The sequence below is a fragment of the Balaenoptera borealis genome (assembly GCF_965194805.1).
Source record: "Balaenoptera borealis genome assembly, chromosome: 1".
NCBI classification, from domain to species: domain Eukaryota; kingdom Metazoa; phylum Chordata; class Mammalia; order Artiodactyla; family Balaenopteridae; genus Balaenoptera; species Balaenoptera borealis.
This window is the reverse complement of record NC_138860.1, coordinates 86,293,957-86,316,353: the sequence shown is the minus strand read 5'-3', so window position 1 is coordinate 86,316,353 and position 22,397 is coordinate 86,293,957. Positions and strand designations below refer to the sequence as shown.

Below are 22,397 nucleotides of genomic sequence, written 5' to 3'. Positions count from 1 at the left end.
ATTTCTGCCTTGATTCCTTTTGTTTGGTTTGAGATTATTTTCTGTAATACTTCTCTTTGGGAAAAAATGTAGTGAAAACTTCATAATAAGCCATGTACTTCTTTCCATTCATCAGTCATATTTGGACTATTTAAAGACTCAGTCTACTGACATATACTCATTCTTCTCTTCTTAAGCATAACAAAATGCCATGTGACTGAAAGTATTAGATGCCTTAGTCTGGGCAGAAGAATAATCTCTGCCTTTTTTTTTTGTTTTTTCCTTCTTCATACATGCCTATCCTCATCAAGAAATAACAGAACCCCCAACTGATGTTTTTCCCATGGCAGGCCTTTGTTGAGAATTACCCACAATTCAAGAAGATGTCTGGAACTGTATCAAAGCACGTGACAGTGGTTGGAGAGCTGTCTCGGTTGGTCAGTGAGCGGAATCTGCTGGAGGTTTCGGAGGTTGAGCAAGAACTGGCCTGTCAAAATGACCATTCTAGTGCTCTCCAGGTATCTATTCAATACAATTTGATGAGCACCTACTATGTGTAAGGCACTGTGCCAGGCAGAGCAAGAGATACAAAGGCAAGTAATCCTTCTTAACCAACATGGAATTTACAGTGTAAGAGGGAGTTGAGACAAGAACACAAATTAGTATTATTTAAGATAGATGTATGATAAGAGGGATAGTAGAAGAAAAATGTGCAATCTCAAAGGGTTCAGGCAATTAATTGTTTAGGAGGGCAGCCTAGTCAACTAGAAAGAATGCTAGACTAAAATCAGAAGATCTGAATGTCAGTGTTTGATTTGCCACTGCTGGCTTTGTGACCTAGAGCTGTTGGCTTAATCTCTGAGCCATTTTCCTCATTTGTTAAATAAGTATAATGATATTTATCTCACAGCGTTGTTAGGAAGATTTTAAAGATATAATATATTAAAATGCATTATCTAGGTTTTTATTATTGAACATCTGCTGTTTATTCCACAAACATGTGAATGCCTGCTCCATGTTCATGGTGCTGTGAGGATCTAGTGGTACAAAAATGAATAAGATACCATCCTTTTCCTCAAAAAGTTCACATTAAAAAAAAAAAAAAAAGTTCACATTTTAGTAGGGGAGAAAGAAATTTAAACCAGGAATTATAATATATGCAATAAGTGCTATACTAGAGGTATTACAAAGGGATATGGAAATACAGAGGAAGGACAACTGTTTTCCCTAAGGATGAGTCTTCTTAGAGCTTCTTAGAGACGATGATATTAGGTTTGGTTCCGGACAAGTAAATAAGTAGAAGTGCACCAACCAGAGAAAAGGAAGGAAATTCTCAGCAGAGGGAATGCAGGCATGGAGATGTGAAAAAAAAAAAAAATTTTTTTTAAGGGAACAGAGACTAATTCAATGTAGCCAGTGCTGGATATAAGATGAGGAGTGGTCTTAGATAAGCCAGAAGGACAGATTGAGGCCTGGTTATGGCCATTGAAAGGAGGTTGGGCTTTAATCTTAAAATGATGAGAGCTATCAGAGGATTTTAGAAAAAAGTGACATAATCAAACCCTAGCCTCATGAAATTTACAGTATAAGTTGAAGAGACAAAACTAAAGCATGAGTAACAATTAGGCAGTGTTTCACATTAATATTTAATTAAGTCAAAATTGTGGTACTGACTATAATAAGATTTGAGGTTATTAGGGACAGTTTCTTAGAGAAGGTTATATTAAGATGGACCATAAATAATGAATAGAATCTGGAGGAGGATTTCAGCAAAGAAAAGATGCAGAGCTATGCAGAAAATAATAAACAGCATGACCTGTTGAGAGTGGGTGTGGGTGTGCAAGAGACATAGGAGATAAAATTGAATTGGTAAACAGGAACTAGTTTATGAAGACGCTTGTAAGGGGGATTTGTACTTGCTGAGATAGGCAAAGAGATCCAGTGTAGAGTCTTATGTAGAAGTTGATATGATGAAAGCAGTATTTTAGGAAATTTAATCTAGTAAGGATGCTTTGGAGATGAAAAAATTTAAAGTCAGAGAGGCTAGAAGACTCATAGTGATAGTAGTAAAAATGTACAGAAGGGCAAATATGAAAGACATTTCAAAGGGAGAAAATAACTATTTAGTGACAGATTAGATATAAGGATAACAAGACAGAACAAATCAGAGATAATTCCAAAATTCCTGAGAAGTGGCAAAATGTGGTATCACTGACAGTAAGTAACTTGGGAATGAGAGTCCTTTGGGAAATAGCTGTTTCTAAGCCACTTATTATAAGAAGCACATTTCCTTATTAATAGGACCCTATATTCTAAAACTTAGTCTGTTTCTTTCCCTGCTGCAATTCTGCTTTATAAAATAAAGCCAGCATGGTATAATGGAAATAACACAGGCTTTGGAGCCAGACTGTCCTGGCTTATGTCCTATCTCTATGTATCAAAGTTTCTCTGGGAAAATTACTTATTTTGCCCAAGCCTCAGGGATAATGATTTCAAACTTTTAGGTCGTTATCAGGATTTAATGAGCTATAAAATGCTTCCCATATGGTAGGTACTTTGTAAAGGTTAGTTTCCTTCCTCTAAGCATAATTTTTTAAAGATATGGTACAATCAAAAGAAAGAAATTCACCCACCTGTGGTTGCTCTAGTTATACCAAAGTCTTCACTGTGATTTATGTTGATAGTTGTTGGTTTTTAATTTTTAAAAATGTTTATCAAGAGTTCCTCTGAAAACACCATCATTTTGAAAATCATAACGATGCTATTTGCTTTATATTTATGAAAAGTATTTCTGTCAACACTTAATTTTATCTCTGTGTTCTTAAATCTTCACAAAGAACTTTTAGGCTGACTTTATATTTTTAGTTGTATTAAATGCTAATTTTTTTTAATCTATTTTTTTATTGAAGTATAGTTGATTTACACTGTTGTATTAATTTCTGCTGTACAGCAAAGTGATTCAGTTATACATATATCAGCATTGTTTTATATTATTTATATCATTGTTATGATAAACCATTATGGTTTATCATAAATTCTAATTCTTAAATAGATAATATAAGTACTTGATGAAAGAGATACATAGTAAAAACTGAGTCTGTTAGTTTCACTTGCATCCTTACAGTTATTCTGTGTGTGTGCAAGCCTCTATGAGTGTGTATATTTCCTTCTCTCTCTTTTTAAAATTCAGATGATACCATACTGTACACATAGCTCTGCATTTTGCTTTTCACTTAACTGTGTATCTCAGAGATTGTTCCAGACCAGAACCTAAACACTCATTCTATTAAATCACTAAATAGTATTTCTTTGTAAAGATACATCACAATCTATTTAACTTGGCCAACTTACTTTAAACAGCACTATTAATAACAGTTTATAGTTGGTTTGTGGGCCTAATAGAAGTATTCCTGTGAAAACTTTTTATTTTTCTCAATAAAATGAATTTTTTTCTCTTATTAAATAAAAATAGAATTGTGTCCTGTAACTAAATTTAAATTTCCTTATGTTTCTTTATCATTTTATTTTTCCCTTTAAAACAATAGAACCAAACTTAATCACTAGCCAATTTTAGTATCTTTATCTGTATCTCACCATATGGAAAGCAGTTAGAAAAGGCTACTGTAATTCCTTGCCTGAAATCTTATTTTTTGTTCATTTTAAAAGAAGAACAGATACTTTAAAATATGAATTCCATTTGTGATCCACTTTATATTTTTAAAAATTATCTTTTGAAGGTTTTCTTGCCCAGGGTATTAGGGTTTTACAGTGAGCAGTTGATTTGGACTTCCCCATCATAAAGGATTTCTTTGACAACATGATTTAAATAGTCAATAAAGAGAACTTTTGTTTAATAATGAGTAGATGCCAGGGGCCTGACCCCTAGATGGGTTACAGCATTCCTTGGCTTGACCTTAGGTGATAATAAGCAATGAATTGACTTTTGAGTAAAGATGAGGTTTGCTTTATTGAATAGTAACTGTATCATGGTGAGGCAAAAAAAGCTCATACATTGCTAAAAATTAACCTATAAATTGCTGCCACTTCTAACCAGTTATCCTACAGGGTAACAAAAAATTTGATTCAGAAGAATTTCACTAGAACCAAACTGCAATGTACTATCATTGGGACATATGCATAGCCTTGGAAAAGACTCATTTGATTAGTAAGGAAGATTTTTTTTCATACCATAGAGAGAAAAATCTTCAGAAAGTAAATAATTTCTCCCCCTTTTGTTGTCATATTACAGCTTTTCATTTGGAAGGAGGATCTAGCCTTTTTATATCCTTCTTTCCTGACCTTGGGTAAAAGATCTCAAATCATCCCATTAATAACACGTAGTAAGGACAATAAATATTCATTAGAGAAATAAAGATAAAGAGTTCTGTTTGAAGCAGTATAGAATAGTGGCTAAGAGCTTGAATCTTTGATGGCTTGAGTTTGAAAATGATTCTTAACCACTCCAAGTCTTAGTCTCTTTGTCTGTAAAATAGGGGGAAATATCAGTACTTACTTCAAAAATTTTTGTGAGGGTGTAATGAGCTAATACATGTAAAGCACTTAATACGGTACCTGGTACTTACAACATTCAATGAATATTAACTATCACTATTTTCAGTATTATTGTTTGATGGTACATTCTCTTTTCTTTATGGCATCTAGGACATGTTTTTTAATTCACTCATGATCTTGGAACTCTCCCTGATTTTAGAAGGGTTTTTTTGCTTCTCATTAAAATTGTAAGAAAATTGTTTTGGACACATTGAGCTGACAATTTTACTTTTACCAACTAAGAGTAAAAATGATCCTTTTCTCTCTAAACTATCATTTGACTAAGTATTTCAGAAACAGTGTTGACCAGCAGAAGACCTACACCAAAGCTAAATCTGACTAGTCATTAAGTAAAAGAACACTGACTCATGTATTTACCAGTTAGTGGAATTGGGTCCTGCCTACTTTCTGTCATTTTTCCTAGATAAGCTCTTTATAGTCCCATAACACTGTTCTCTCAAACTGTTAGATTAGACTCATTATTTAATCATATCAGCATGTTGAAGACGTCCACCAATTTCATCTTGCTGTTCTGATCTTTTGGCTTATAATGCTATTCATTGAGTGTTTTACTACATTACTGTGACAGTTGATAACAAGGTACAGATCCTATTCTTTAGGTTAAATTAAAGCAAAAAAAAAAATGGGGACTATCTTTAATTGCAGACTTCAACTGTAATTTGTACAATGGTTTAAAGTATAGGTATGTCGTTACAAAAGTTTTTTCTTGTACTGCTATATCATAGTTTTGGTAGAAGAAAACAGAAAAGTATAAAAGTACTCAGGCCAAAATAATGGAAGAATCTCTAAATATCAGAAGAAAAGAATTGTTTTTTAATCAATGTCTTTTGAATGAACATTAGCTCCCTTTTGAAACTTGACCTTCAAAGATAGTGTTTTTGCATTTCTTTTCCTATTCCTTCATTGGGCCTACACTAATGTTAGAATTCAATGGAAGATTTTTGAATCTCATCTTCATAAGTGGACAATAGTTTTCTGTTTCACTCTTTATTCAGCCGTTGTTATTATGTAACAGTATACTTTTCTCCCTTGATTATCTCAAGGTTTACAGGAAATTTAATGAGAAAAGAGATACCAAAAAGTTCATTATATAATTCAGTCATATTTCCAACATATAAATACCACCGTGTAACACATACCTCCTATGTAATTAAAGTCTCTCAGATTCTTTTTCTCCTCTTCTCTGGTTAGTACCCTGGAATCTCAATATAATGTATGTCACTGTCAGTCAAGTTGATGAGTCAAGTAGCCATGAGGGAAATAGTTCAAAATTAAGTCAAAGGATAACGTGGGATCCAGGCAGACAAAAAGGCCCTGCTTCTTCAAGTACTTATATAGCTGAAAAAGAAGAAAGAATTCAGCTTGTATCTACAGGTTTCTTTTCATGAGGGAATAGATAAGTCTAACTGGAACACTGACCTGAGCCATGGGTTGGGTCCTAAGAGCTCAAAAGTAAGTAAATACTCTACTCAGCGTAGTCTTGGACCAGATCTGGGCTATCGGATCAGAAGGCCTCCCATTGAGGGAGAGCTAAGAGTCAAGCCGGGGACTCTAAATACCAGTACCAAATCGCAAGGATTAGAAGTGGATTTTTTAAATGGGAAACAGAGCCAAGAGTCAAGATTCAAGGAAAGGTAATTAGAAAGGAGCAAATAGGAAGGGTATAAACTGATTGCTGCAAATAGTCTTTGACTGTCCCCGTACCAGTTTTTGTGGGTTTACAGTTACTTGAGTATCTCAGATTTGCTTAGAAGTACAGGGACAGGTCAGTCAGAAGTTGAGTAGATTTAAGGTAAAAAGAGAGTGACTGCAAGGGCAGAAAATGAAACATTGTGCCTGTAAGAAAAGCGACAACAGAGATCCCAGATGGATGTTTTAAACTTATGCCAGGTTGACTGAGATACATATGAAATTGTGTATTTTTACTTGATAATTAATTTGTATCCTGAACTTTCTCCATATTATAGTAGAAATTAGTGGAACATTTAAACAAATATTCTAAATAGTCTGTATTTAGTCACTGCTGTGTGGAAACGTTACCACAAAAGGAAAAAGAGGTAAGGAAAATTTTATGACTGCAGGGTTTAAATCTGTAGAAGAGAAATTTATTCCTTTTTGATCCTGTAAGGACGATGGTAGTGAAATGTTCACCTGAAAAGCAACAATAAGAATCCTACCCAGAGAACTTTCTACTTGAAAGCTACCTGGGAGGTTGCCCATTTCATCATAGTCCCTCTTTAGTGTGAAAAAAAGAGTTCTTAGTCATTAGACCTGGTTGTTGTGAAGTACTAAAAGGACAATGTATGTAAATGCATCTTGTAAGTTGCAGAAAACTATACAGATGTTAGTTGTTATGTCCTCAGAATCCATTGCCCTCCAAGGCTCTTACTAGTCTTTCAACCCAGCTCATTTCTTTCTCTGATTTCCATATTCCTATTAATAGCATCTCTTTCAGTCTCTCACACTAATTCCAAAATTTAGTTTTTAAGACCTTTTATAATTGATCCCTCAGTAACCAGATGAACTTCTCTTCACTTTGTGTCCCCTGTCCCCCATTGCACTGATTTTCAGTTTTTGGTTTTTGCATGCATATGTTTCTGTTATAATACCACATATGTGTTCCTGAAAAAACCTCACATTCTGCAAAATCATGCACTAAAAATAAACAAAGGTTATGGGAAAATAGGATTATAAGCAGATCACTTAAAATTTATAGAACTAAGAAAGAAAAAGAAAAATCTATATAACTTTGTAATCAGAGCCCTGATAAAATAATAATCCTAATTAAAATGCTAGCACAGTTAAATTTCGCTGGCATTTGCACCTAGAAATGCACTCAGACCATCCTTTGTGGTTACTCCTGGGGCTCATGTTTTATTCTTCGACATATAAGGTCTCAAAAATATTTGCTTCTCATAGAGACTTGTGTCATCAAAATTAAAAATACAATATGGGGATATCAGTCAGTTTGGGGTTATTGTTTTGTTTTGCTTTTTAACACAGAAATATCTTTGCATCCTTTTCATTTGCACTTGCCCTTTCCCCACATAGCTTAACATTGTGGAAAGCACAGCAGTTCTTAAAGCTACAAAACCAGTTACTTCTAAAAAAAACACTTCTGTAGGATTTTCATCTTTTTTCCTTAACATATTGGTAAAGCTTCCTCTTTAAAGAGGAAACTTGTGCCTGATCTTTTCTAAATATTAACTTGCTGAAAAATTTACATGTAAACCAATATGCCTTCTGTGTTATTCCCATAGTTACCAATCTCATAGAGCTAAGTGCATTAAGAAACATACTTTATAGCAGAATGGAACATACTTGTTTTATCCCCCTTTACCCCATTGTCTATGAACTCACTGAGGACAGAAACTGTCTCCAGCTCATCTCTGTATCCCCTCCAGTGCCTGGCATAGTGCCTTTTGCTTAGAGAGCGATCAAAAAAGTATTTGTTGGCTCTAATTAGTTTGTTCTGCTGCATAATAAATATAAATCTATAGTATAGGGAAGTCCCTTAATGTGAGGACTGATACAACCTAAACATGATTTTGTCCAGCTTCCTTTGCTGTCAGTACCTGCCCTCTTAAGATCTTACGTATTCAGTTTAGAGATTATATGCTGTTACATATTCATATCTCTGTCAGCCATGTTGAGACATATTGTTATATATGATGCTTCTTGGAGATTAAGCCCAGTCCTCCTATGTAAAATTCTACCAAATTGTCTCCATTTCACTGGTCGGTCACTGACACTAAAAAAGGCAGTAGAGTTTTACAAGTCAACTGGTCAGTTCTCTTCTGTGCTGTATTGATTGAAGTGGTAGAAATAGTGGTGGAAATAGTATGTGTTCCTTATTTCAGTGAGGAAATTGCAACCTTTCCTACATGAGACCCTGGACCATCTCAATCAAAGGAAAGAAAAGGGGAAATAACCATAGTTAAATTCATATTTGTCTTAAAGCAATTGCAATGAGAATTTATGTCCTTATTTAATTCTTATCTTAGGCAAAACGCATTTAATTTTCTGTAGTTGAAACAGTTGCTAAACCTATGACTTGTACATTGCCATAGTAGTGATCTTAGTCATATGTATTTTAGTCAGATGTATCACTACCATTCAATAATTATTAGAACTAAGATATTATACATCACCCAAGTGAAGGGAGGATAAATATTAGTTCTCTCTTTCTTCAGAATGTAAAGAGGCTCCTGCAGAACCCCAAAGTGACAGAGTTTGATGCTGCGCGCCTGGTGATGCTTTATGCGCTACATTATGAGCGACACAGCAGCAATAGCCTACCAGGATTAATGATGGACCTTAGGAATAAAGGTGTTTCTGAGAAGTATCGAAAGGTAACCAGATTTATATATTAATCCCACCAAACAGGAACCAAACTCTAGTATTATAGCCTTAACTCTGACAAATGATGTCATACTGTTTTTTTTCACAGAAATGTATAATTCTGTCCTCTCATGTTTTCATTTCCGTAATAAAGTTATTTTCTTCCTGTTCCACAAGCAATAAGAGGTTGTTTCTCTTTTTTTTAAAAAAAATAGCTTGTGTGTACAGTTGTTGAATATGGTGGTAAACGGGTCAGAGGAAGTGACCTCTTCAGCCCCAAAGATGCTGTGGCTATTACCAAACAGTTCCTCAAAGGACTGAAGGTATGATATCTCTATGCTTTCCTAAATGAGAAACAGTTGAAGTCCCTGAAGCTGAGAGTGAATGAATATGATCTTCAAAGTAACTTCAGGATTGCTGCTGATCTAGTACTATGTCAGTTAAAGGAAATTAAAGCAGACATCCTCTTGAAAGCTTTTTGTTTAAATACTTTCTGTATTGGAACCGCATCATCATTGGCCCAAATAGCTGAGAAGGGAATAATGAGATATTTCCAGGAAATACCCAAGAGTAAAAAGGCAGACAGTTCTGTTAGTCATAGCTATTTTACTCCATTTGTTTAAGATTTGTTCGGTTGTGTTTTTTTGACGGAAATTAAAGATGAAGCAAACAATTGTAGATCTTTTAAAAATACTAATCTATTTTCTTAAAATGGTCAAAAATTAGTTTTAATCTGCTAGCCTTGCTTATGTTTCCTGAAATTTTTCCATTTTCCTGAGTGTTTCTAGTCTCCTTTGCTACATAGTCCTTTTCTTTTATTTGCTCTACATATCATATAATATTTCCACAAAAGGAAGGGTGTCAGTGAAGAGATAATAAAGGAGTTAAGCAACTGCATTTAAAAAATTCCTTTATAATAGCTAACCTTAAATTACAGTTTTTCATAAGATTAGATCATTTCTAATTGATGAAAATAAACTATAAAATTCTCCTAAAATTCCTGCTTGACTCTTGTCCCATGAAATCTCTATTGAGTACCTGTCCTTTTCTGATATGAGTATCATTAACTGTTATATTGCAAGTTCCAAAAAAAATGACATAAGAACCATTTCCCCCTGTCTTAGGGAGTAGAAAATGTGTATACTCAGCATCAGCCTTTCTTACATGAGACCCTGGACCATCTCATCAAAGGAAAGCTCAAGGAAAACCTGTATCCTTATCTAGGCCCCAGCACACTCAGAGACAGGTAAGATAACAAAGATATTAATAATAAAAACCAGAGACACTAAGAAAATAGGAAATTTAGGGTAATGTAAGAGACTACAACAAAGGTTATATCATTCTAATCTTCCTTCCCCAGTTGTTTCAGTTCTAAGATTCTTTTGGTTTTACATGTGTCAAAGTTAGATTTAAATTCCCCTACTAAGCCTGAAACATTATTTCTTTTGGAATAAAGAAACAGATATTTTGGAGAGCCCCAAATACTGTGTCCTGTCCTTTAGTATCAGACCAGTTTACTTATGCCATTTAAGGTTCAGCTCCATGGCATCTAGCATTTGGAGTTTCAAACATTAAGGCCGAAAATAGATTTGCTGCTTGATTGCCATCCAGAGCAGGTTGTTACTATTTTTGGTGAGGACTGGACTTTGCCAAATGTGGCCAGTATGTAAACTGAGACCTAATTGACAAAGGCCTTTTGTCACACAGGAGAAAAGGATGGCTTTCTTTTTGAGTATTAACTGAAGGAAGCAATTAATTGTCATTTTAATCCAGTGATTTGTTAGTTTTAATAAAAACAAAAGTTGTCCAGAACAACTTACATAGGCCAACCTGAAATTTTAAATATACACAAATTCTACCTAGTTATAAATTATATTCTTGTGTATTTTTTATTGGGACCACATATTATAAAGAGCCTAATATATGTAGCTGAATCCTATTGGATAGATTGATGTGAGAATTGTTACTGTTGGTATAATTCTTATATTATTTCAGCTAATCATAATCTAAGGCCTTGGAAGAATAGTGTTTTATAAATGTAATGAATTTCTGAAAGGAGAAAAATATTTTGAGGTACATAAATAACTCTTGTATGATAAAATATATTTTTTCACTTTTTTCCTTAAAAAAAAAAAAAAACTCTGTAATTTGGTAACAGAACAGAAAGAAAAAAAAAGAAAGAAAGAAATCTTTTTAAAAATCCAAGGTTGAGAAGCAGAACATCTGGGGTTAAATTCAGAGAGTATACTCATTTGGCATCAAAATTTAGAAATGTCAGCTAAGTGGTAAGAATGAAAACCAGCCCAAAGCTATTCACCTGCCTGAGAGGCTTTTTGAAAAACAGTATAACTCTGTTAAATAGCCTTCTAATTAACATGATAAAAGTAAAAATATTAATTTTCTTATGAATTTCATATAAGAATTATTGAATAAGAAATTAGCCACTTATTGCTAAAGGGACATAATAGACCACCAGAAGAATATTGTGGATGATTAGTTCACGACAGCAAACCTTTCTAATTTGGGGAATTCATTTCCAAACAGAGTTCAAAATGAGGCTCTTCCAACGAAACGCACATTTATCAGTTGTCAGCATCTGTTGGCATTTGTCACTATTACCTAAATATATATATAGTTAATAATTCAGTTACTTCATCCTTTTATATAACAAATATTTGAATGCCTTCAATATGTCAAGAACTGCTGGGGAAATAGAAGTGACAGGAAAGACAAGGTACCTGACCCTCAAGGAACTTACATGAAGGAGACAGACAGTAAACTAGTAAACAAATAAAGAATATAATTTGAATGAGATAAGTGCTATTGAGGAAATAAATAGGGTAATAAGCTACAAAGTAACTTTGTAGAGGTGGGGAGGGCTACTTTAGATGGAGAGAACCTCTCTGAAGAAGTGATACTTAAGATGAGCTTTGAATTACAAGAAAGAACCAATCTTATAATGATTAGGAGGAAAAGCATCACAAGTAGAGGGAACACCAGAACAAAGTCCTTGAAGAAAGAGAACTTGGCAAGTTCATGGAACAGAAAGAAGTCCAGTGTGGTGGGAGCATAACAAGTAAGGAAATAAGAAGTTGAGAAGATAAGTAGGGCTGGATCACATAGGGTCTTATAGGCTCTGGTAAAGAGGTTTTTAAAATTTTTAAATGTCATAGGAACCCACTGAAGAGCTTTAAGCATTCAAGTGACATAAACTGAATTATGTATTAAGAGATCACCTTGTGGGGAGAATGGATTATTGAAGACAAAGTTAGAAGCAGAAAGACTACTTAGGAGGTGGCTGCAGTAGTCCAGGTAAGAAATGAAAGTGCTTTGGATAAGGAACCTAGGAGAGAAGGTAGAATCAATAGACTTACTTAATGGAGTAGAGTAATGGGACAAGGGTAAGAGAGAAACCAAGAATAACTCTCAGGTTTTGGGGGGAAATCAAGAGTTTTGTTGTTAAATTGCAGATGCCTGGTAGATATTCAAATGGAAATGTCCGATGCTAAATTGGGAGTCAACAAGATTTTGGTGATTTAAAGCCATGGGACTAGACTAGATCACTTAGGGGAAAAGAAGAGGACGCAGGACTAAGCACTGAATAGAGGATTGGAGTCAGCAATGGAGACTGAAGAAGAGACAGAAAGATAGGAGGAAAACCAGAAAAACTTGGTGTCATAAATATCAAGAAGTGAGTGGTTACCTGAGACCAGTCTTCTGAGACATAAAAAGGGTGAGGACAGTGAAAAATCCATCAGACTGTTCCCCAGGTTCAATGAGTTTGGAAGCCAAATTAGAGAGGGTTACAAGAGATAAGACAAAATGGAGATAACAAACAGTATGTAACACTTTTTAAGAAGTTTTGCTTGAAGGGGTCAGAGAATGGGATTGTAGCTAGAAGAGATTGTAGGCTCAGGGGAATGAGAGATTCTAGAGCATACTTATAACCTGATGAGAATTATCCTAAAGAAGGAGAAATAGGTAATGCAGAAGAGAAAGGGCAAGAGTTGCAGAAGTGAAGTCTTTATGAGATCTAGAACACAAGCGGAGAAGATTTTGATAGGAGCAGAGGTACTTCTTTCACTGTAACAGCTTTTTTTTTTTTTAATTAATTTATTTATTTTTGGCTGCATTGGGTCTTCACTACTGCACGTGGGCTTTCTCTAGTTGCAGCGAGCAGGGGCTACTCTTTGTTGCGGTGCACGGGCTTCTCAATTGCGATGGCTTGTCTTGTTGCAGAGCACAGGCTCTAAGCATACGGGCTTCAGTAGTTGTGGCATATGGGCTCAGTAGTTGTGGCTCACGGGCTCTAGAGCACAGGCTCGGTAGTTGTGGCGCACGGGCTTAGTTGCTCCGCAGCATGTGGGATCTTCCTGGACCAGGGTTCGAACCCATGTCCCCTGCATTGGCAAGTGGATGCTTAACCACTGCGCCACCAGGGAAGTCCCCACTGTGACAGCTTTGATGTTGAGAACATGGGGGCCATCTTGTTTGATTACTTCTATTTTCTCAGTAAAATATGACATCAAGTTATCAGCTAAAGTACAGGATAAAAAGAGAAAACACTGTGAAATTGTTATCTTGTAGGCTTGTAATCAGATTTACTAGGGAAATGTAGTAGGACTTCTAGGCACGACTGAGTGCCCACTGGAGTTCTGTGGTCATTAATTTAAAATACAGCCCATGAGCCTAGTTGTGTGGTTTTCTCTAGCAACTTTTAGCTGCACTAGATTAAATGAGGAGAAGGCTGATAGCTGGGTCCAACCAGGATTTTAGGAAACAAAAAAAGAAGGAGGGTATTGGATAGTGAAAAAAATATTGTTGAATGAATTGGAGGTATTGATGAGGTCAAAGAAATATTACAGTAGAGGCATTAGCATAAGTGAATTAAAAGTTGAGGGAGTGGTTATTAGAGAAAAAGGTCTTCAATTCAAGATTTCATATTGTGGATACTTGTAATGTAAAAGTTTATGTTATAATCATGGATGTTGGTGGCTGTGAGGGATGAAAGAACGAATCAGTGTGGGTGAGGAGACCAGGACGTGAGATGAGTAATCCACATTGGTGTTAAAGTCACTGAAAATCTTGAAAGGAGCAGGAATGAAAAGGAGGACAGTAAACCAGAGCTGAAGTCTTCAGGGAATAAGAAAGTGACCAGGAAAGGAGGTCAGGAGAAAACAGTGCAACTATATCATAAGCTTCTAAGATAGTGGAAATTTTGAAGAAGGCAGAGAAATGGTTATGAAACTATAGTAGGGGGCACAGAGGATACCTATGCCACCTCCTGGCCCTGTTTAACAGAAAGAAGACCACAGAGGACTTGAAAAGACCTACTAAACAATTCACTTCTTAGTTTGCCATGTAGATATACCGGCACAAATACACAAAGACATGTACACAAGGATATTTACCAAAACATTATTTGTAATGGTAAAAAAACAGAAAGAAGCTAAATATTTATCAATAGAGAACTGGTTACCTAGATTACAATACATTACTGTGCATTCTTCTTAAGAAATGGCATAACTCTTCATGGGATAATATCACAACTTTTGAAGATATATTAGATAGAAAATTAAGATGCTATAATATCCCTTTTGTGTAAAAAAAAAAAGCTTTATATAAGCATAAACATGATTGTGTACATATGTGTATATAAATGTCTGTGCTTGACTATACATATATATAATATATATGTGCAAGCATGTATATGTTTATGTATACAGTAAATATTTCTGAAATAATAAATAAGAAATTGTTAATAATGGTTACCTCTGGATACTGAGACAGTGGTTAGTTTTATACATATCTATCCTTCCCACTAGGTATTGTATTAAGTATTGTAATCTTGAAGTAAGAACTATGTTTTATTAATATTTGGGTTTTTCACAATATTTAACACAGTGCTTTACATATAGATGTTCAATAGATATTGTCAGATTTCTTATGTAGGCATCTGTAGTAGTTGATATGACAAGATTTACAGTTGGGAAATATAAACTAGAGAGTAAATTTGGTTGATGTTACCAGACAATTTCGACTTTTGCAGTTTTCCTGTACGGTATTTTGGCTCTGTATTCACTTAGACCCACCCTCGGCTCTAGGCACCATCTCCACACTGGGTTATCACATTTAAAAGAGTCATTGATTTTAGTCATCTTTATGGTTAACTTAAGTCTCATCATGATAGAACTTCTTGGTTTTGTTGTTATTGTCATATTAGAAGATATCAAAGGAGATCTGGCAAGAACACAACTTTGCAAAACCAGGAACAGTTGTAGGAATGTTTTAGCCCTTAGCTTTAAGTTAGTGGTTAACCTGTTTGGCAGTATAGCTATATCCACAAATTGGGTTTGCTCTTTCTCGGCAGATGGGACTCCCACATATCCTATTTATCAGGCTAGATTTTTTTTTTCTCACTCCAGAATTGCTTCTTACCCCTGATAAAAACAAGCAACTTAAACATTTGGTGAGAAAAGGGAGCTATCTGGTCATGCATTCCAGAATTAGTCAATTCAAAAAGGAAGTACTCTTTCACATTTATACAAATTTAGTAGAATCTTGTTGTTACTGTTTCTATGAAAGCAGCAGTCCTTTCTCATTGGCCTTTTTTCCTACAGTCGATGCTCATATGATCTTTACTACCTGTAAGTACTAGATTCAAAAATTTGAATTTTAGCCATAAGTGTAACAGTCCACAAAGTAGATAAAATACTGCCCCTTAAAAGTTTGTTTTTCTGCTTAACTGAATGATTAACGATTAAAGTAATGATTTCCAGAAACACTATGTGTGAAAATATTTTTATTTTTCTAATACAATAAGATATAAATTGGTTGGGTTCTCAAGGTGTCCTTGTATGTGTGTGTGTGTGTATATATATATATATATATATACACACACACAGCATGAACAGACTGCTGTTTTCTAATGTTTGCTATCTGCATTAATTAATGCTTTTGGTTGCTATGGTGAATTACAGAGCACAGGAAGATGTGTACAAAGAATTGAACTTGTGTATTCCACTTAGCTTCAACCATCATATAAAAATGATTTGCTGTATGTTTTACTGTTGGCCTCATCAGAACATCTACTTTTAAAATTCACCAGGGGAAGGAATTAAAAGGAAAAATGTCAGGGATGTTTTTTTAAATTTTTTTTTCACCAATGTCCCTCCTTAAGCCAGCCTGACTAAGTAGTAGGAGGCTCAGGAAAACATTTATTAATGTTTTCATAACCAAATGTGACATAGTCATCTTTGTTAGGTACACAACTGAGTCAAGCTCTAAGAGCCTATCCCTACATGTAAGTTTTGTCCTTACATTGATATAACCTACACCCACCGTTACTACCCGTGGCATCTTCTTCCCTCTCCATCAATACGAAATACTCTGGCACCCTGAAATTATAAGACTAAAGGATAGTGTTCTCTGGCTATGTTAGAAACCTGCTTGAATTTATTCCTTCCCAGTTCTTGCCTTTCTTTTCCGTAAGAAAGATATGTACTCTAGAGGCAGGTGATAGGCAGAGGGCAGCTATGGAAAAGCGACATCATTTTCCAGGGTGATCCTTATTACTCCACTCGGCTGCTTTTCTTTTTTTTTTAAGATTTATTTATTATTTATTTTATTTTATTTATTTTTGGCTGTGTTGGGTCTTAGTTGCAGCACGTGGGCTCTCTCATTGAGGCATGCAAGCTCAGTAGTTGTGGCGCATGGGCTTAGTTGCCCTGTGGCATGTGGGGTCTTAGTTCCCTGACCAGGGGTCAAATCCGCGTCCCCTGCATTGGAAGGCGGATTCTTTACCACTGGACCAGCAGGGAAGTCCCTCAGCTGCTTTTTAAATTGACTTACCAGATCAAGAGCTCAAAACAAACGTGTTACTGTCTAATTCTTCTCATCAGTCACTGTACCCCTGTAAGGGAGAAACCTACTTCCCTTCTTCTTAATGGAGTATTCTGTGTAATTCATGAGTATTTACTCAAGATAAGCTGCATAATGGGTCTCAAGCTAGATTTGTCCCTCAACATCAGGAGCACTGCTTATGGAATGTTACTGTAAAAAATACTCATTTTCTGGCAAAAAAACTCATTTCAGTTTTGAGGATTTTATTGTTTCTGAATACTGTAACAGCCTTTTTTTTTTTCTCCTGTTTTCCACCTAGGCTGACCCTAGATAGTTACAACACAGACCAAACTATTGGTAGAGTGTCCTCTGTCTCCTTGATGGCACATTCTTATAACACTGGAATTTTTTTTTTCCAAAGAACTCATCCTTTAATGAATATTAAACCAGTTGGGACTGCACTTCAGAAGCCATTATTATCTCAGATCATTGGTACCTCTAGAACCAATATAGTGGGAAGATTTAAAAATATATGTCCTTAGAAATTTAGTGTATATTCTTGAGGGTAATACTATGGTAAAAGTTACAGGGACTCCTATCAGTTTTTAAAATTACAACCAATTGTAGTTTATTTGATCTCTTTCTTATGCAATACACCCCTAAAGATGCTGACAAGAACTGAACTTGAGTTTTAGATGTTCATATTCCCCTTCCCCTTCTGTAGAAATATTAGTAAGTATTGAAACAACACATATCAGATGTAGAAAAAGACAAGAACCTGTATTTTGCCTGAATATTCAGTCCCCAAATAATTGAGAGTTTATCATACTTGGTAGAAAAATATTGCTATCACAATTATACAACTCGTCCTAAGCAAATGACCTTTTTCAGCAAGAAAAAGCTGGCCAGTAACTGGAGGCAAATACTTGAAGGAAAAAACCTTGATAGTATAGAAAATTTTAGTCATTCGTGAACAGTGGTAATGCTTTCCTATAAGTTTATAAAGAACCTCTTTCCCTGCAGCCTAAAGCACCAGATTAATATTGGATTAATAATTTAGGCTTAAGGCTCATATCTCCTTGCTGTGCTACTAGAGGAAATCATACAAATTATAGATTAGGGCCACTACAAATTCATTGTTTCTCACTTCACTTGGGCCTTCAGGGATACTCAGTCAAACTTAGTAGTTCTCTTTCTGTCTCATTCACTACATCAGTTTAGAATGTTTTCCATAATGTCTAAGTCACCAAACCCACACCAGTGTTTCCTACTTCACAGTGGAAAAAATTGAGTCTGTCAGACATTAGCTCCCTCAGTGTCTAGCCCCCATGTTTATAAACTTAGTTACATATATTTACCTTAATCTCCTTCCTTCATTCTAAGGGAAATACATCCTCTTTTCCAATTCAGAACTAACCTCTCTGCCAACACTCGTTTTAGACTCCTACCATCATTTACTTGCACTTTCTGTAATTATTTGTAATTATTTGTACTTCCTCTCCTCTCTCTCTTTCTCTCCCCCTTCTTCTCCCTCTCCCTCCTTCCTTCTTCTGTATTTTCGGCTTGTCTTCCTCTAATTACTTTTCCACAGACTACATGCATACTCATGTTTCTCCTGTTAAGTAAAGTATTTAAAGCCCTTGAGCCTGGGTTCTCCTCTAACCTGTCTTCTCTTCAGTCAAGCTTCTTGGATAAAGTCACTATCTTCACTTCTCACCTCTTCAATCCATGTACCCTGGCTTCTTGCTCCACTATAATACACTGAAACTCTTCTTGCAAAATCACATTGCAGGAATGTGCACAGTGGTCTCTTTCAATCCTCACTTACTTACCTCACTACTGCATTTAACACTTAACCATTCTGTTCTTCTTCAAACTCATTTGTCCCTTGGCCTCTCCCTCTGGTTCTCCTCCTACCTTTCTGACAGTTTCCTTCTCAATTGCCTTTGCTAGCTACTCTTCTTGCTTATCCTGTAGATGTTAAAGAATCCTCCCAAACTCTGTCTTTTGGTTCTCTTCTCATCCTACATGATCCCCCTAGGTAGAACTCATCTATTCCCGTGGCTTCAGCTGCCACCTGTATTCAGGGACATCAGGTCTCAATGTCCAGATGTCTGGTGGACATCTCCATTGGGATGTTCCACAGGTATCTCAGAAACAGCATGTTTTTGTCTTCCTTTAAGTCAGTCAGTCTTGCTTTCTTTGTTCTCACACTTAAACCACTATACCTAGTCACCAAAACCAGAATACTTAAAGTTATCACAGATTCTTCCTTTATCCTCATCCTTCACATTTAATCATTGACCAACTACTGAATGAAGAGTCTACATTTTTTGTGTCTCCTATATCCAGTCCTTACCCCTCCACTTCTGGTATTTCTTTAGTTCCAACTTTTATCATATCTTCCCAAAAGTCTTAACAGTAGCCTTTTGTCCTCCAGGTTTTCCCACCAGCAACCCCCAATTCATTCTCACATAGCTGCCAAAATTATCCTTCAGAAAAGCAAGTTTGATCATGGTAACCTGTTAAAACCCTTCGGTGATCCCCCCATGGCCTATAAGATTCAAGATTCTCCCTCTCTTCCTCTCACTATATCTGCAGCCATAAAGGAGAAGTTAGGATGGCTCCAAAGTTTTGTCCTAAGCAAGTGAAAAGATAGGTTAGCCATCCACTAAGATGGGGAGAGCTATATGTGGAACAAGCTTGGGAGAGAGGATTAGGGATTTGGACATGCCGAATTCAGAAATAAACTAAACAGCCAAGTAGAAATGTCGAATAGACAGATGCTTAAGTCTAGCATTTAGGAGAGCATTCTGGGCTGGAGATAGAGATTTGGGAGTCATCAGCAGATAAATGTATTTAAAAACCACAAAACTGGGTGAGATCATCTAGGGAAGTGCAGTTCAATAGAACTTTCTACAATGATGGAAATGTACTATATCCATGCTATCTAATAAGGTAGCTACTAGCTACATGTGACTATTGAGCACTTGAAATATGGCTGGTTCCACTGAGGAACTGAATTTTTTATTTTATTTTAATTAATTTAAATTTAAATTTAAATAGCCATATGTGGCTAGTAGCTACTACATTACACAGATACAGGGAGTAAGTGTAGATCAAGAAGAAAGGAGGACCAGTGAATGGATTCTGGACACTCTACCATTAAGAGGTTCAGGGAGGGACTTCCCTGGTGGTCCAGTGGTAGAGAATCTGCCTTCCAATGCAGTGGATGTGGGTTTGATCCCTGGTCAGGGAACTAAGATCCCACACGCCGCGAGGCAACTAAGCCCACATGCCACAACTACTGAGCTCACGCGCCACAAACTACAGAGCCCACGCTCTGGAGCCCTCGCACCACAACTAGGGAGAGAAAACCCACATGCCACTACTAGAGAGAATCCCGTGCGCCACAACTAGAGAGAAGCCTGCACACCACAACAAAGGGCCAGCGTGCCACAACGAAAGATTCTGTGTGCCGCAGCTAAGACCCCACACAGCCAAAAAAAAAAGAAAAGAAAAGAAATAAAGAGATCAGGGAGATGAGATGAGACCATCAAGAGATACTGAAAAATGTCAACTAATGAAGTAAGAAGAAAACCAAAAGAATGTGATGTCCTGGAAACCAAGTAAAGAAAGTATTGAGGAGGAGCAAGTGATCCACTTAGTTTGAAAGGACCAGAAGCCTTGATAATACACAGTACTGACAGGATGTGGAAAAATAGGCACTTTCCTGAATTGCTGGTAGAATGACATCTGTAGAACACCTTGGAGATACCTACCAAAATTTAAAATGCACAGTATGTCCACACAACTGTATATAAAATGCAGTTTATAGACTGTATATAAAATATATGTTAAATATATATATACATATGCATGTATCTTATAATATGAATATGTAAATTTGTAAATATATGTATATACACATAGTATCTCTGAAAGGATATTCATAAGAGATGAGTAATAGTATTTGCCTCTAGAGAGAAACTGGGGTGCAAGAGGACTGAGGTGAGAAGGAAACTTACTTTTTTTTACAGTATGCCCTTTTTTTATATTATACCATGTGCAAACATTTATCTAGTCAAAAACAGATATTTTACTTTATAATTTTTTTTTTTGGCCGTGCCACGCAGCTTTCAAGATCTTAGTTCCCTGACCAGGGATGGAACCAGGGCCCCCTGCAGTGGAGGCACAGAGTCCCACCCACCAGACTGCCAGGGAATTCCCCAAAACAGTATATATATATATATATATATATATTTTTTTTTTTTTTTACACGTACCCGAACCCGTACCCTAAGCTGTAACCTAACCCTAACCCTAACCCTAACCCTAACACTAACCCTAAGCTACCCTTGACTGCTTCTGCCTCCCAAAACAGTATTTTTTTTTTTAATTGATGACTTTATTGCTCTATTTTTAAATTTATTTATTTATTTATTTATTTTTGGCTGTGTTGGGTCTTCGTTTCTGTGCGAGGGCCTTCTCCAGTTGCGGCAAGCGGGCGCCACTCTTCATCGTGGTGCGCGGGCCTCCCACTATAGCGGCCTCTCCTGTTGCAGAGCACAGGCTCCAGACGCGCAGGCTCAGTAGTTGTGGCGCACGGGCTTAGTTGCTCCGCGGCATGTGGGATTCTCCCAGACCAGGGCTCGAACCCGTGTCCCCTGCATTGGCAGGCAGATTCTCAACCACTGCGCCACCAGGGAAGCCCCCAAAACAGTATATTTTAAAGTAACAAAAAATGATTGTAGAATATATAACACTATGGAACACTTAAAGCATCGTGATGCTAAATACATTGTTTCAGGTGGGTAGATTCGAATGAAGCTTACCTTGTCTTAAAAAGTAGCATTTCAAAGGCATGATTTTAAGTCCCAAGTTCACATAGAAATGTCATAATTGACTCTGCTAAATCAATTGCAAAATAACCACCCCTTCATTATTGGGAGCCTTTGTTGGGTATCTCTGCAATTCAGAGATTATCTGAACATTCTTATATTTATTTTTTAAGTTCTTTTTTTATTGAAGTATAGTTGATTTTCAATGTTGTGTTAATTTCTGCTGTACAGCAAAGTGATTCTGTTATACAAATATATATCCTTTTTTATATTCTTTTCCATTATGGTTTATCACAGGATACTGAACATAGTTCCTTGTGCACCTGGTTGTTTATCCATTCTATATGTAATAGTTTGCATCTACTGATCCCAACTTCCCAGTCCATCCCTCCCCCATCCCCCCTCCCCCCCTTGGCAACCACAAGTCTGTTCTCTATGTCTCTGAGTCTGTTTCTATTTCATAATAAGTTCATTTGTGTCATATTTTAGATTCCACATATAAGTGATATCATATGGTATTTGTCTTTCTCTTTCTGACTTACTTCACTTAGTAAGTGATAATCTCTAGGTCCATCCATGTTGCTGCAAGTGGCATTAGTTCATTCATTTTTATGGCTGAATAGTATTCCATTGTATATATGTACCACATCTTCTTTATCCATTCATCTGTCAGTGGACATTTAGGTTGTTTCCATGTCTTGGCTATTGTGAATAATGCTGCTGTGAACATAGGGGTGCATGTATCTTTTTGAATTATAGTTTTGTCTGGATATATGCCCAGGAGTGGGGTTGCTGTACCATATGGCAACTCTATTTTTAGTTT

At 36.1% G+C, this 22,397-nt stretch overlaps 1 protein-coding gene across 6 annotated transcripts in view; it reads left to right on the top strand.

The window, feature by feature from the left end:
• The window catches only part of VPS45 (vacuolar protein sorting 45 homolog), a 67,137-nt gene that overhangs the window by 19,090 nt on the left and 25,650 nt on the right, over positions 1-22,397 (top strand). For 4 of the 6 annotated variants that reach the window (XM_082361749.1, XM_082361747.1, XM_082361748.1 and 1 more), the window contains exons 10-13: positions 330-497; positions 8,745-8,903; positions 9,108-9,215; positions 10,017-10,138. In XM_082361749.1, coding sequence (XP_082217875.1) covers positions 330-497; positions 8,745-8,903; positions 9,108-9,215; positions 10,017-10,138 — 557 coding nt within the window. Of the gene's footprint in view, positions 1-329; positions 498-8,744; positions 8,904-9,107; positions 9,216-10,016; positions 10,139-15,512; positions 15,540-22,397 lie in introns of all 6 variants that reach the window. The other 2 variants (XM_082361745.1, XM_082361744.1) reach the window with 1 other exon arrangement.